General features: G+C 43.9%; 1 protein-coding gene across 4 annotated transcripts in view; it reads right to left on the bottom strand.

Moving 5' to 3' along the window:
- Window positions 1-14,146, bottom strand: part of plxna1b (plexin A1b) — a 192,615-nt gene that overhangs the window by 90,017 nt on the left and 88,452 nt on the right. For all 4 annotated transcript variants that reach the window (XM_030419453.1, XM_030419454.1, XM_030419455.1 and 1 more), the window contains exon 5: window positions 429-529. In XM_030419453.1, the coding sequence (XP_030275313.1) occupies window positions 429-529 (101 nt within the window). The remainder of the gene's footprint in view (window positions 1-428; window positions 530-14,146) is intronic.

Here is a 14,146-nt window from a genome sequence, read left to right as displayed (position 1 = left end):
CCCAAGAGTGGAAGTCAGGCCAGTTATTCAATACATTGTGACGCTCCATTCTCGTTAAACAGTACCTTTTACCTAATTCTCTGTCCGTACAGTAGATGTGGCCATTGCTACCTCATCAAAGCTCAATTCATTGACTTTTCAGTAGATAATAACTACTGAAAGAGCATTTTTAAGGGTGGACTTTCCCTTTAAAACAATTGGAAGTTATATGGTGGCAAAGTGCTCCTGAGCTTCTTGTTTAGCTATTCAGATTGGTTCCACTCCAATTTGATCAGCTGACATGCACCTTAAACACCTAAACGCTTCTTTTATAATAATCCATTACACAATGCAACGGGGCTGCATGTGAGGGCTACCGGGGTCAAGTGTGTTAATGTTTGCATGAGTGTGTGTGTGTGTGTGTGTGTGTGTGTGTGTGTGGCACTTACACATTGTGGAGGACACACCATCCACAGTGAGGGTCTCTGGAGCCCAAACACTCCCCGCAAGTGGTGTACTGCTCGCAGCTCTCCACTGGAACTCTCACCACCTAGGGAGACAGAGAAAGTGAGAGAGAAAGAGAGAAAGAGAGAGAGAGAGAGAGAGAGAGAGAGAGAGAGAGAGAGAGATAGAGAGAGAGAGAGAGAGAGAGAGAGAGAGAAGGGAGGTGATGAGGAAATGATTAGTATCCTCATTGTTATCAAACTGGTAAGATGAGCGTCACATTCAGCTGGATGGAAATGAGCATCGGACAGCTCATCAGACTGATGCAATCCAGCACACAGTTAGCGTGTATGTTTGCGTCTCTGTGCATGCGTGTGTTCTGGTGAGTGATTCCAGTCCAGCAGCGTGTGACAGCCTCCGCTGAAGCGTGCACAGGAAAAGGCCTCGCAAGGCATGCCGGGACACCTGACAGGTGGCCGTGAAACATTGTTGTGATTGACAGATGACCTCAAAAACCAATGGGACGCAGAGGTGCGGGAGGACAGACCCCTAAGCGCGTGTCAGTGTGTGTAAAGATTGAACTGAAGTGTCTATACAGAGCCTGTGCAACATGACCTGAGTGCATCTATGTGACAAAACTTGGTGTGTGCGCATTTGTGTGTGTGTGTCTCAGTCATTTGCAGCCATACTGGATGTACGAGCTGGGTGACAGGCTACAGATGTTGCCTAAGAAACGAGATCAAGTGTTCAAGTTAGCCCTCCACTCTTGTTAAAGGTGACGACAGATGGTTCACAACATGGCCCCAATGGATCTGAAAGTGTGTGTGTATGTGTGTGTGTGTGTGTGTGTGTGTGTTGCCCAAGGGCAGGGTTGTTAAACGCCGTTACATACTGATCAGCTGCCTCACTCTCTTCTGCGCGATTTAGAAGTGGCAATTTGATACATGTGCGCGCACACACACACAATGAAACGGGGATCAAGCGACTCAACAACGAGGGGCCCATTGGTGAAGAAAAGTTAAATGTGCCGCTGACACATTCGGCACTTGTGTGCACAAACACAACCTACTCGGTTGCACACTAGCATTTTTTTTGCGCATATGCTTGCAATCTGTCTGTCACACACTTAAAACACACTCAAGCTCTTGTGAATATCTTGAAAGATGCACGCACACGCACACACACACACAGATCTAACCATGAGAACCATCTAAGTGCTATGTGGGGACTGAAGAAGTGTCTGGCCCAACGGGGGCCAACTTTTTTATGAGGCCAGGATGGAATGGGGGGAGACACAGAGATGTACGGAGGGATAAGAAAAAGGAAAAACATGTTGCAGAGAGAGAGCAGAGGCCTGAGGTAGGAGAGATAAAGCTGGTGAGCTGCGGGATAAAAACCGGGCGGACAAAGGAACGCAGCGCTGAAATATTAAACTGGGGCCCGGCATTCCTCTGTGAGCTTTAAGTACAACACAGATATGAGAAAGATATGACATGATGGAACTCATTTATGCTCTGAAATGTGTTGTATCAGACTGGCTGTGGGGTTTCTTGGCAGAACAATACGGTTAAATCAGAGGAAAGACAGACAAAAACACTTGACACTGTGCGCCACTAATCCCCCTTTTCTTCCTTTTCCACACTATACATTTAGTTATTTCCATTACTCTCCAAGTTCCCATCTGTTTGTTTCTCTCCCCTGCAATCTTCTCTCCAAGATTCCTCCATCCTCAAGCATCTCATTTATTCGTTTTTACAGACTGAATCACGCTGTTACTCCTCCAATTTAAAGTCAATACAGACTGCAGTACAGTAGCTTTCAAGCTGGCTAGCTGCCCAAAGACAGAAAGGCAGATAAAATGATGCAAACAAGCAATAGTATAGAACGCAGAGGGAGAGAGGGAGGTGGTCATCTACTGGAAGTGCTGGCTGGGTGGCTGAAGAGAGGAAGAGTGAGGTGTAATGGAAGACGCACTCGAGGTGAATCCGTGAGGACATTGTGCTGAGTAGATGGGATATGGCGGCAGACGGCTGCAATGTGTCATTGTCAGAACAAGTGTGAGTCTAGTTTTCATCTGAAAGGAGAGCTGAAAGAAGGATGGAACAAGGGATTGGTGTGTCTTAGATAATAAAGGGATGACAGAGGGGGGAAAAGGAGTGCGAATGAATGAACAGATAATGGGTAGACGGATGAGGCAAAAGCAGTTATAGCTGAGGAGATGTGATTGGACACCTTGGGGAGAAAGAAATCCTCACAGGATGTCTTTCACATAGTTTATGATTTAACCAAAAAAAAAAAAAAAAAAGGAGAGAAGGAGCAAGAATGGCCTGTTCCTCATCTCATCACTGACGCAAACCGATTCCCCCTCTTCTCTTCATAAATCATTATGACTGTGATTAAGGACAATGGTCCACATAAATCATGCTAACGCTATTGGTCCTTGGTGAGCAAGCATAACCTTATCACTGCCCTGTGTAATGACAGATATGGCCTATTGTTCACAATTGTTCCTGTCCTAGTAGTGGTGAACACACTACGGGCTCTATTCAGTGGGAGTGACGGAGTGGTTGATGTGGTCGGAGGGCTATGATGGTTGTTTTTCCCAGTGGGGATATAAAATGTTTTATAAGAGCCGGGAATGAACTTGTATGACTGCATGTAGATCCAAAAAAATGTGTGCCTGCGTGTGTGCGTGTGCGGGGAATACTGCTTACCCACACACACATACACACGCCCTCGCCGTCTTCCCTCTTTCCGTCTCTCTCGATGGCTCTTTTAATGAAAGCCAATTCCCGACAGCGTGCCACATTACTCCTTTAAATGACCTTATAAACCAGGCCCGCCATCTCCTCTCTCTTGCCATCTCCTTATTTACAATAGCATCCAGCTCCGTAACTCAATTCTCCTTCCTCGCGCTCTCTTCCTCTCTTGTCAGCCCTCCACCCTGACCGTATCGCAATGCCATGACATCTCCTTCCTGCTATAAACTTTCCACCTTTCCTCTCCAATCTGTTTTTACAGAACGCCATCACCTGCCTCTAAACGTCCAGCTAACAGGCTTTGCGACGGTCACCCCCAAAACCCGAAGGACCTGTAAAGCTTTCAGCGCCGCTTTTCATTGGTTGTTAAATCCACAGACATAAAAGGATCAGCCTTGTTGCGGCTTCTTTTTCCTTTTTTTTTACCATTCAAACACAAGGGGAGTCTATAGTGGAGGATAAGAGGAGGGGGTGGAGCTGAGACGTCTACCAGAAGAGAGACTCCATTCTGGGTTGCACTGTCTGGGAGCCATGAGGAAGAAATCACAGTTTATTTTCAGTTATTTTTAGATATCTGCATGAGACGCCGCATCATAAATTAGTAACGCCTGTGCCTCCTTGAACAACTACCACTGAACCTCCTGTGCACTTAACCTCATAGGGCTCTAATCCTGCGATAGTAGAACAACTGGGCTGTGGTTTCATGTAGGATGCCAATTTAAGGGGAGAGCACATATACACAGACAGCTTTCCATAGATGCACAGAAGAAAACTGCATGTATTTTGTGTGTGTGTGTGTGTGTGTGTGTGTGTGTGTGGGGGGGGGGGGGTCACATGTTCAGTTTCAAGAGAAAGAATTCTCAGAAATCTCTTAAACTTGTGGCTCTTTTATTGCTCCTCTCTTTTCATCCAAAACCTTACTCTGTAATTCAACTAGCTGTGGTTAGGCAGAGAAGAAATTAGGAGCATAGAGACGAATTTAAACTAAAGATTAAATACAAAATACATTTTCCCTGCTTCTCATTTAACCATCAGCTGACAGACCGAGCAGACAGCGAGGGGCGGAGGATGAGGACGATGAGGAGAGGTTATCCATCAACTGTCATCATCCCTCCATCATCCCTTTGTCGCCTCCTCTCTGTAAACTGACATTAACAACACCTGCATTATTTCAATAACAGTCAATCATCTTCCATCTTCTTATGTTTACTCCTTCCTGGCAGTGAACAGCCATGTGCACGGAAAAAAATCTATATCTACCAACATAGCCGCTAAGTGCCGCAGGACGACAGAGAAATAAAAATAGACAGACACCAGGGACTTGAGTGTTCTACCTCTTTTATATTGGATAACAAAACTAACTCACACCAACTAACATCTGGCTTTTGTCTTCAATATGACTGCAGTCGCGGATTTGAGAGGGGATAAGTGAGGATGCCATCCCTCTTGTTAGCAAAATGATCTAAACGCATTCCCCTTGTTGATCTGCCATCTCCTTTTTTTTTTCATGAGCTGAAATTGTGGGTCTAGTCTGCCTTACTCACTGATCCTTTATCTGACTGAGGTTTGTTAGGATTTATTGTTCGCTAGTCCCAGGGAAATTAAAAGAACTGGGTTCAGCCCCCTGTTAAAAAAAAAAAAAAAAAAAAAAAAAAAATCAACAAATGGCCTATTGATCAAGGGTATTTGCAAGCTCCAGCTCCAACTAGCAGCAGTGACGTAAACATGATACCTGAATTGACACACTCATTGTTATATTGCTACTGGCCTCCATGTTGCTTTCTCCTGATCCCTGTTTTCCAGCAGGTTTGTGTGATGAATAGGACACACCAGCAAGGGAAAAAGCAAATGAAGGGAGCCAATTGCCTATTTTCAGGGAGTATGCCCTGCATTTAAAAACCTTGCCTATACACTCTATTTGTGCTGTTAAAATGGAAATTGGATGCAACATAATTCTTCTGCTGTGTCATGCCTGCAGTGGATCATCAGAATTAGGAGTTTCTTCCTGCCCCTGGTAGCTTTTCTGGCTATCCCCTAGGCCTAGTGCCAAAACATGGCTCTCAACACAACAGGGTGCCCATGTTAGTGAGCTACTTCTTCCAGCGCTTGAATACCTGCTCAGGGGGGCCAGTGGGGGAGGAGTGGGAGTGTTAAAGTGCATCAAAGGCTAGGTTAGCATGTGTGCATTGACTGGATTGTAAGGGGCTTACGAGATCAATGGCTGGCGAGGAGCTCGATGTGTTGACTGATTGGAGATAAGCAGCAAAGCAAACAAGACTAGGTAGAGTTCGGCACTGGAAAGGAAGGAGAGGGTGCTGAAGGACAGGTGAAGACGGGGAGGATGGGCAAAGGCTGTGTAGCATTGAAAAGTGAGAAACAGCAATCACGTCATTGTGCTCAAATCGGAAAATCATCTGCTGTCACATTCAATTTACTGAAAGATGTCCAAATAGTAAATGGTTGTTACACTGCAGAGATGTTATTGACAGATGCGGCCATTGTGGTCAACTCAAATTGTTTGCTGCGGACACGATTTGGTGAATTACATCCTTATGTGCCAAAGTGGAGGAAAATAGTGTCCACTGTGATAGCTCTAATCTCCCGTTTTCTCTCTCAAAAGTCACTCCCTGCAGTATTTCTTGTGCCCACTGCCCTTCCCGCCTCCCTCGCTTTATCTTTATCTCTCTCATATTGTGTTTTGTCTGCCGTTTCTCCCTCCCGATGAGCTTTCCTTCTCTTGCGCCTCTTTAATTTATCGTTTTATCCTCCGTCTCCTGCGCTGGGCTCAATTACTCATCTGCTGCATTGTTTTTCCCTCTTCTGAAATAACTGTTTTGATCTCCCCTTCTATACTCCATCCCAGCAAAAACAAGAGGCAGATCAAACATCTTATTTATTTGTCATTTGTGTGCGCACATATCGTGAATTCATGGCCAATAAAGATGACAACTCAAATTCTCTTCTCCTGGAGAACTGCTAGAACACGTATACAGTACGCACACAGCCACATACAGAGTGCACACAGTCAGACTGAACGGCAGCTTCTCAGAATGTGTTTGAAAACACCTTCAAATTAATACAGAAGCACCTTCAAATAAAATGGCTCTATAACTTAAGAACCATCCATCCAACCGCTAACAATAAAAAAAAACGTATCACTTTGATTCCACCAGTGACAGATCTATGATTTTCTGTCGTCCACTGGCTTCATAATCCACCAGGAACGTTTCAGAAGGGTGCGTTTAACATGCCCAGTTTTATTGATTTGGTTAATTTTCCTTTATGCTTCTATCAGCGGTAAGTAGGCTGCGTTGTTAAGTTGTTTCTTTTTATTGTGTATCTATACAATTAGAAATATGCACTGGTTTAAGAGTTTGACTTATATATAATTTAATTTACTGGATGCTCTATGGCACTCCTGTTTCTGACTTCCCACCCTGCCTGAAGTGCTTTGTGCAGCTTGATGTGGCTTCCATCAAAAGTAGGCACATATCTTCAGAAACATAATGATCTTCATTTAAGAGCTAATGCAACACTACCTGCCAAAGTACACATTCAGAAAAACTCTTTTTCCAACAGAACTAGGAAAAAATAGGTCTGGTCTCCTGAAGAAAGGGATATCTGTTATGAGAACAAGAGTAAATCAACAATTAGGTCTGCCTACACAAATGAAGAGAAAATAAAGAGAGTCAAACAAAACTTTGAAAAATAAAGATTTGAGACCTCATCACTCTTCATCACCACCCTGCTCCTCACATGGACGTTCCCATTAACTCTTCCAAAAGGAGCTAATCTCAGACTACAGGTCAATACACTCTCTTACTCGTTGTGTGGCCATTTGTCCATAATACTCTGTCCCGCCTGTGAAAGAGAGACTAATAGAAAGAGAGAATAGAGAGAACAACAAAGTTGAATGAGAGAGCAAAAGAGGAAAACGGAGACAGAGACAAAGGACAAGACAGAGATTGAAACTGTGGAAAACAAAGAATTGGAAGAAAGAGACTGTAGAGAAAGAGGTAAATGTGACCGGCTAAGGTAGACAGGCCTAGGGGTCTTCTAATTAAGTGAGGATGGGAGAGGCCGGCGGCCTGGTAAATGACTCTGTCACTTTAGTAAATGGACTTGGTGAGGAGTGAGGAGCCACACAGCTGGCATTTCCATTAGCACTGCCAAGCGACCCACCACCATATACGCAGACACAGAGAAGCAGAAGAGAGAAAGGAGCGAGAAATAGGAAAAATGCTGCTTTTCTTTATTTGCTCTCACAGGAATGTGGAAGTCCTGCCTGGTAGGTGTGTGGATGATAGATAGTGATTGTGGAGAGGTGGTGAGGAACGGGGAGTAAACAAAGACTGTCTGATGGACTTTGTATCCTGTCAGGAGCTTAATATGTACAACCATGATTCATGTCGGAGACAGTTATTTGACTTTGCCCTTATAATTGTTAGTTACTGCTGAAATAATTAGACAATAATCCATAACAGAGAAAATTAAAGGGGACAGTCCAGCAATTTAGCACTGCAGAATGGTAGACGTTAATGCAACAGAGAAAGAGATTCTCTGACTTTAAGGCTCGGGTATTGATCACGTTCCAAAGATAATTAATCCTACATTTCCAATAATGCGACTTAACAGCATCTTTCATTAGACTCTTCTTGCCTAGTTGATGCCCAAGTCATTCAGACTCAAAGCTTCCATAAGAAAAAATGTAGATCTGGAGATATCATCATTTGTTTTCATATTTGACAAGAAATAAGAGCCAAAAATCTCTATGTTTAAATCGGTGAGGTTCCAGCTCCTCAAATTACAATCACATTTGTTGTTTGTCTCAAGGTAAACTGAATCTCTTTAGGTTTTAAAATGAAGGCTGAACCAAACGGGCAATTGAAGTCACTTTGGGTACAGAACATGTCACAAGAATGAAAAAAAGGACAAATCAAACAATAATTTAAAGTTAAAGCTATGGTTAATAATGCAAAAACGTATTTCTGAATGTGTTTATCTGTATCACCATCATCATCATGTTCATCTTTTATCTGACAGTGAACGCTGAAAGAAAACCATTTGCCATTCTGCTTTTCAAGTCTGCTTTTTCCCCCTTTTGATACTTCATAACTTGGTCTGACGAGGCCCGCTGTGCATGAATTTGAAAAGAAATTTGACTCAAATTCAAAACAATTCCCTGTGCTGTCATGCATGAGCGAGACTTCATTGTTCCACCAAGTGGGGCTCGTGGTTACAGCGAGGGGCCGAGTAAGAGGATGTGCCGCTCAGAGCGCCTCTGTGGTCCATGCCAGTGTTTGATTGGCCTCGTCCAACGACAATCAGTCAGAGCCACATCTTTCAGCCCCAATCACTGTCAAGCAACAGGAGGACCGATCGTATGACCGGTGGATAGCGAGTGAGAAGAAAGGGGAGGAGGGGGAGTCGGTGGGAGAGAGAAACCATTAACCTCCCTATCCATCTCGTCCTCTTTTCTAACCCTATCAGTCTGCTCTATCACGCCATCCTTTGGGAAAAGACGGCAGAGTAAAACAGAGAGAGATGAGCGAAAGACAGAGCTATCTAGTGACAGCTAGACTTCCATTAGGACTGATAGCATCACGCCCAAGACAAGTGTCTGAGCACACTTTTCTGATGGGGCACACACACAATCAAGTATACACTGATTTTTTTCTAAAAAATAAGGGAAAAAACACGAGAGAAAATGATACGACAGGAAAGAAGGAAGTGAGAGAAACAGGAAACACAATTAAGAGAAAGAGAGAGAGAGAGGGGGAAGTGATATTTGAGGTATTAAGAGACCATCAGCCTCTAGCTAATGATGGCATCTAGGTCAATCTGCTCACATACTTTATCTGCCACTGTTTAGCATCATTTCTGTGTTGTTTGTTTCTTTCTCTTCTGTCACAACACAGAAAGGAGGAGAGATTACCAATCATTCCAACTGTTCATTTATCTTTTAATTTTCTCAATCAACTTTTCCATTGTATCGTCTATAAAATGTTACATAATTGTGGAAAATACCCGTCAATGTTTAGTTAGCTTGTGTTGCTTGTTTTGTTCAAAGCCCCCCAAATATTCTGTTTACTATTAACTGAAAAAAATAACATCAATCACATTCTAGAAGATGGGACAAGCTACTTTTGAGTAACTCAAAAGATGTGGATTGTCAAAATAGTTGCTGATCATTTTTCTGTTGAGCAGTTTCTCAATTAATCAGCTAATCAGTTTGGCTAATGAAGTAGAGGGGAGTCAGATGAAGCAGGTGAACTGTTCAGTTTTGTACACATTTGTTTTTTTATATCGTGTTCATATATACAGCCATTTTCAGACGATTACACTCCATCCAAAAAGTCTGTCCTAAGATATAATGTACGCCAAATGTTCTCACTACTCCCACAAATGTGATGGTTTTCATAAACACAGCCAATGTAAGAGAACCCAACTGACTGCAGAGACATTGCCCATTACATAAAAAAGGACATGAGGTCTATAAATGCGGAAATTTACATACATGTGAGTGTATGACTAACAGTTAGCGCACACGTGTGTGTGTGTGTGTGTGTGTGTGTGTGTGTATGCTGAGTAAGGTGCTATAATGGATTGAACTCTTGTAATTGAGAGCCACATACCTACATGGCTTCACCACCGCCTGCATGAGCACCCCTCGCTTCTACTCACTGTACCCCCGTCTACGCCTCACTGTACTGGGTCTATTAACATTTACATAACAATGACCACTTCCTTGCTCAAAGTCTATGTGTGTGTGTGTGTGTGTGTGTGTGTGTGTGTGTGTGTGTGTGTGTGTGTGTGTGTGTGTGTGTGTGTGTGTGTGTGTGTGTGTGCATGGGCAGTCCTGATGTGTTGGTGTGTGTGGAATAAGGAACACCCAAGGACTCATTCAAGCTTTACACAGTCAGGGCAGAGGGTGTAAAAGATGAAGCTGGAGCCATGTTTATGAATCTAAAGGAACAGGTTGGGTGCTTGGTGGGCTCAGTTCATGAACCAAACTGAAGAAGAAGAAAAAACCTGCTCAAGCATTTAAGCAAATCACATTTCCTGCGTGCTGCGTGCTGCCGTGCTGCGCACACACACACACACACCCTCACACACACTCCGAGTGGCTGGTGTTTGAATGCTGCATTATTCACTTGTTCACGTCTAGAGTTGCTCAGTCGGCCAGAGTTTGATGAATTGTGGGAAATTAATCTTTGAGCTACTTAGAACTGACTGATTAGCTGTATCTAGTTCACTAAAATGTCAGTCTTGATTGATACAACCAGCTGCTTATTATGTGTGTTGATGTCAGTCTGTGCTAATGTGTTTGCTAACGAGATTGGCAGCGAACCAGTAATATGCGAATGTAAACAGATCGACGCACACACACACACACACACACACGCACACGAACACAGAGGATTGATGTCTGATGAAACCCTATGGGTAAGATATTACTTGATGAGGCCTTGTTGAGAGAACCAACTGCACAATACAGACCATTGTTTCGTATTGTGGGGCCTCAAACCAACATCTTGTGAATGGCGCAAGAACTTTGTGTCTGTGCACATGCAAGAATACAGATTCCTTGGAGGGATGAGAATCTTGGTGAAATGTGGAGGGGGAAATCTCTTTCAGATGCTGAATGGAGAGCGGACAATGGTGTTAGCCCACACATGCAAACACACGCTTGCACACACACAAATATATGTTTGAACGCTGTGTGTGTGCACATGCAGATTCCTACAAAGTCATGCAGATTTGGCAGAATGTGTGTGCGAAAACATGGGCCATCACTGTTACAAAATGCGATTGAGATATAAATGTTTTTAATGCGCTTACAGACACACATACGCACACATACACACAGTGACGCTCAGTGTAGCATGCTTGACACTGAACAAAGGTCGTCTCATGCATACACATAATACATCAGGCACTCCAAGTCCTTCTCTTCTGTTTCCAGGACGCTCACACTTGCTCCGAACGCTTCCCACATCAGATGAGATGAATATTCATGCTCTCAGCAATTAGCTAGCACTGCAGACCACGCCGATATCGTATGCATGGCTGCCATCAAACACACAAGGATGTGTGCGTAAGACATCGAAGCTGAGTGTGTCTACAAAGACTGCAAGAATGGTAGTAGTGGCGTCAAATTCAGTTGGAGCTTTCTACCTTTTTGGCTATAAAACAGAGAAGGGAAAGATTTAAAGATGTAGAGTCCCAACTGTGCCAAGACACCAAGAGATGATTTCCCACAGCGGCAGTAAACGCTTCAAAAAGTTGGTGCCGAGTCAAAGAGGGACACTGTTCTTAGTGAGGCTTTTCACATGAAATAAACTTTAGCTAACAAGCTGCACTTAGCAAAGTTGCTAATGTAAGTCCTCATTTACACCGACAATGAAACTTTGTAGTGAGGGAATGGATCCTTATCAGTAATGTCAAGATAAGCTCATGCACCCAAATTCCAATGTGCAAATGTGGAAAACGCAAACAAGCACACAGTCATAGACACCAACACACACAACATTCGCTGCAGGCACAAATAAACTGATTTAAATTTCCTGTAATAACATACTGTCTCGTCGAACACACACACACACACCGACACACAAGCGCACACAGACACATACACACACAGCACGCCGTCCTCTCCTGCTGTCATATCCTCCATTGATAATAATGACAGTGATGAATATAGCTGGAACAGAGCGGGTCATAAATCACTAGGCCTCGCCCCCAACTCTGACTCACCGCATGGGCCTTTGTCAGCGTGTATGTGTGTGTGTTTGTGTGTGTAGGAAAGAGGGAAAGAGAAAGACAGATAGAGAGAGAGAGAAGAGGGGGTGAGGCAAGGGAGGACTTGTCGTGGGCTACGCATCAGTGGATATGTCCAGTGACACCTTAATGTGCTTGGCTTGTCTGAGGAACCCCCGCAGGCAGCCAGCCACACACACACAGACGCACACACGCACACGCACACGCACAAGCACACGTACACTGATGCCGACTCACAGGATGAGAGCAGGGCTGTGTGTATCTAATTTTGTGGCAAACGAGGAAAAGAGGGAGCATGGCTGCACTCCTCATGCATGGTGTGTTTTGGTGTAGGTGTACATATGTGTGTGTAGCTAAAACCAGCTTCCTACCACTGTCACTCAATTCCTCCTCCTTCCATTCATCTCTCCATCCTTTTCTCAATTCCACAATTTTCCACCTCTGCCTCCTTTATGAAAAATACTGTGTGTCTGCGTATGTGTGTGTGTGTGTGTGAGAGAGAGAGAGAGGGGAGAAAAGAGGGCCACAGCAGCGATTGTGAGAGATCATTAAAAACATGGGAATGGGATCAGTAGAAGGCAGTTGAGAGGGGAGGACTCAATTTGGGCTTAGATGGAAACATGGGAGCATGTGTGTGTCTGTGTGTGCGCGTGTGTGTGTGTGTGTGTGTGTGTGTGTCAGCCAAGGCATGGATTTATAAAAGTATAGATGGGGGGGGGGGTAAAGCAGGATAGATGGAGGGCAGAGGATAAAGATGAGGGTAGATGACGGAAGGCGAGAGAAGGGAATTGCCCCCTCTAGTCATTAGTGCTAGAAAGGGGGTTTAGATAGGAGGTCTGGCAACCGCAGCCCCTGCACTGCTTAACCCGAGCCTGCTAACCATTAATGGGGATCAAACACACAGCGTGATGAAGGTGTGCGTTACAGAAAGAGAGAGAGAATGTGTGTTAAGTTGGGGGACTTCTGAAGAAAAGGAGCATGAGCATGAGCATGATGGGAGTTGGATGGAGAAGGAGCGTCCTTGAGTGTAAATGTAAGGGTGTGTGTGTGTGTGTGTGTGTGTGTGTGTGTGTGTGTGTGTGTGTGTACACAACAAGTGTACAGGTGTGGGAGCCCAGTATGTTCTTGTCTTGAGCTAGTGTCTTATAGTAAAAATGTGTATATGTGCGTGTCCCTCATGCCCTTAGCTGCTCTAGCTGCGATGATAAAGTGGAGCAGGCCACCAAGTCACAAAGACACACTGATACAAACTAACACCATCTGTGTATACCTCCATATGATCTTTCACAATAAACAGCCATCGTCTATCAATTTGCTAAAATATGGCTTCAGTCTTCTGTCGGTGTGCTTTGTACCTCCATCACGTGTATGACCCACCTCGCTTCTGTAACTTCCTGCTTCCCACAATCACATACCTGCTACAAGTGATCTCCATTAATCCCACACTGAAAGAAATGTCAGACTAACTGTGCATCCCGCTTCCTGAAAATCTTCACATTAACAGTCACGTTAACAGTTTTCACCTACAGCTGTATCGCCAAATATGTACGTTTCACCTCAAATTATAAATTTAAGATGCAAATTATGTTAGCAGATAATGCTACTTGGAACTAACCCCCCAACTCTGTGTGTCCATGTGCTGATTAATCCACAGGGCTATCCACCTGTACAGTCTTCCTGTGAATTAAAAAAAAGACAACTCTGACCTAGAAACATATATATTTGACGATGCAACTGTTAATGTAGAGATTTTAGGGAGAATTCAGGAAGCAGGGTCCAACACACACATAGGTGTGTTGGAGCAGGGAAAACATCTAAAATGTGCAGAGAAAGGGGCACCCGTGAACAGGAATGAAAGGCACCAATGTGTCATATTGGCGTCTGTGTTGAGTCATCTCAAACAATACCCAGCCCATTCTGCAACAGTAGTTTATTTTTGAATACAAAGAGTGTATCACAGATTACCAGTTTAATTAGTACAATAATGAGCCACTGGCCTTTGGCAAAAACAAGAAGAAAAAGGGAAAGAAAATGTCATTTTGTGGCCCGAGTTTGGTTTATCAGTGAACAGAATCGACTCGCCTAGCCTCAAACACCAATCACAAAACAGACCTCAGACACATATCTCAACCTTTTTTAATCAGACAATCTTTCCCTAAAGCACGTTTTAGATCTATTAAATA

Source organism: Sparus aurata, chromosome 6 (genome assembly GCF_900880675.1).
Source record: "Sparus aurata chromosome 6, fSpaAur1.1, whole genome shotgun sequence".
In the NCBI taxonomy this organism is placed as follows: domain Eukaryota; kingdom Metazoa; phylum Chordata; class Actinopteri; order Spariformes; family Sparidae; genus Sparus; species Sparus aurata.
The sequence above is the reverse complement of the archived record's forward strand: the minus strand, read 5'-3'. Positions and strand labels throughout refer to the sequence as shown.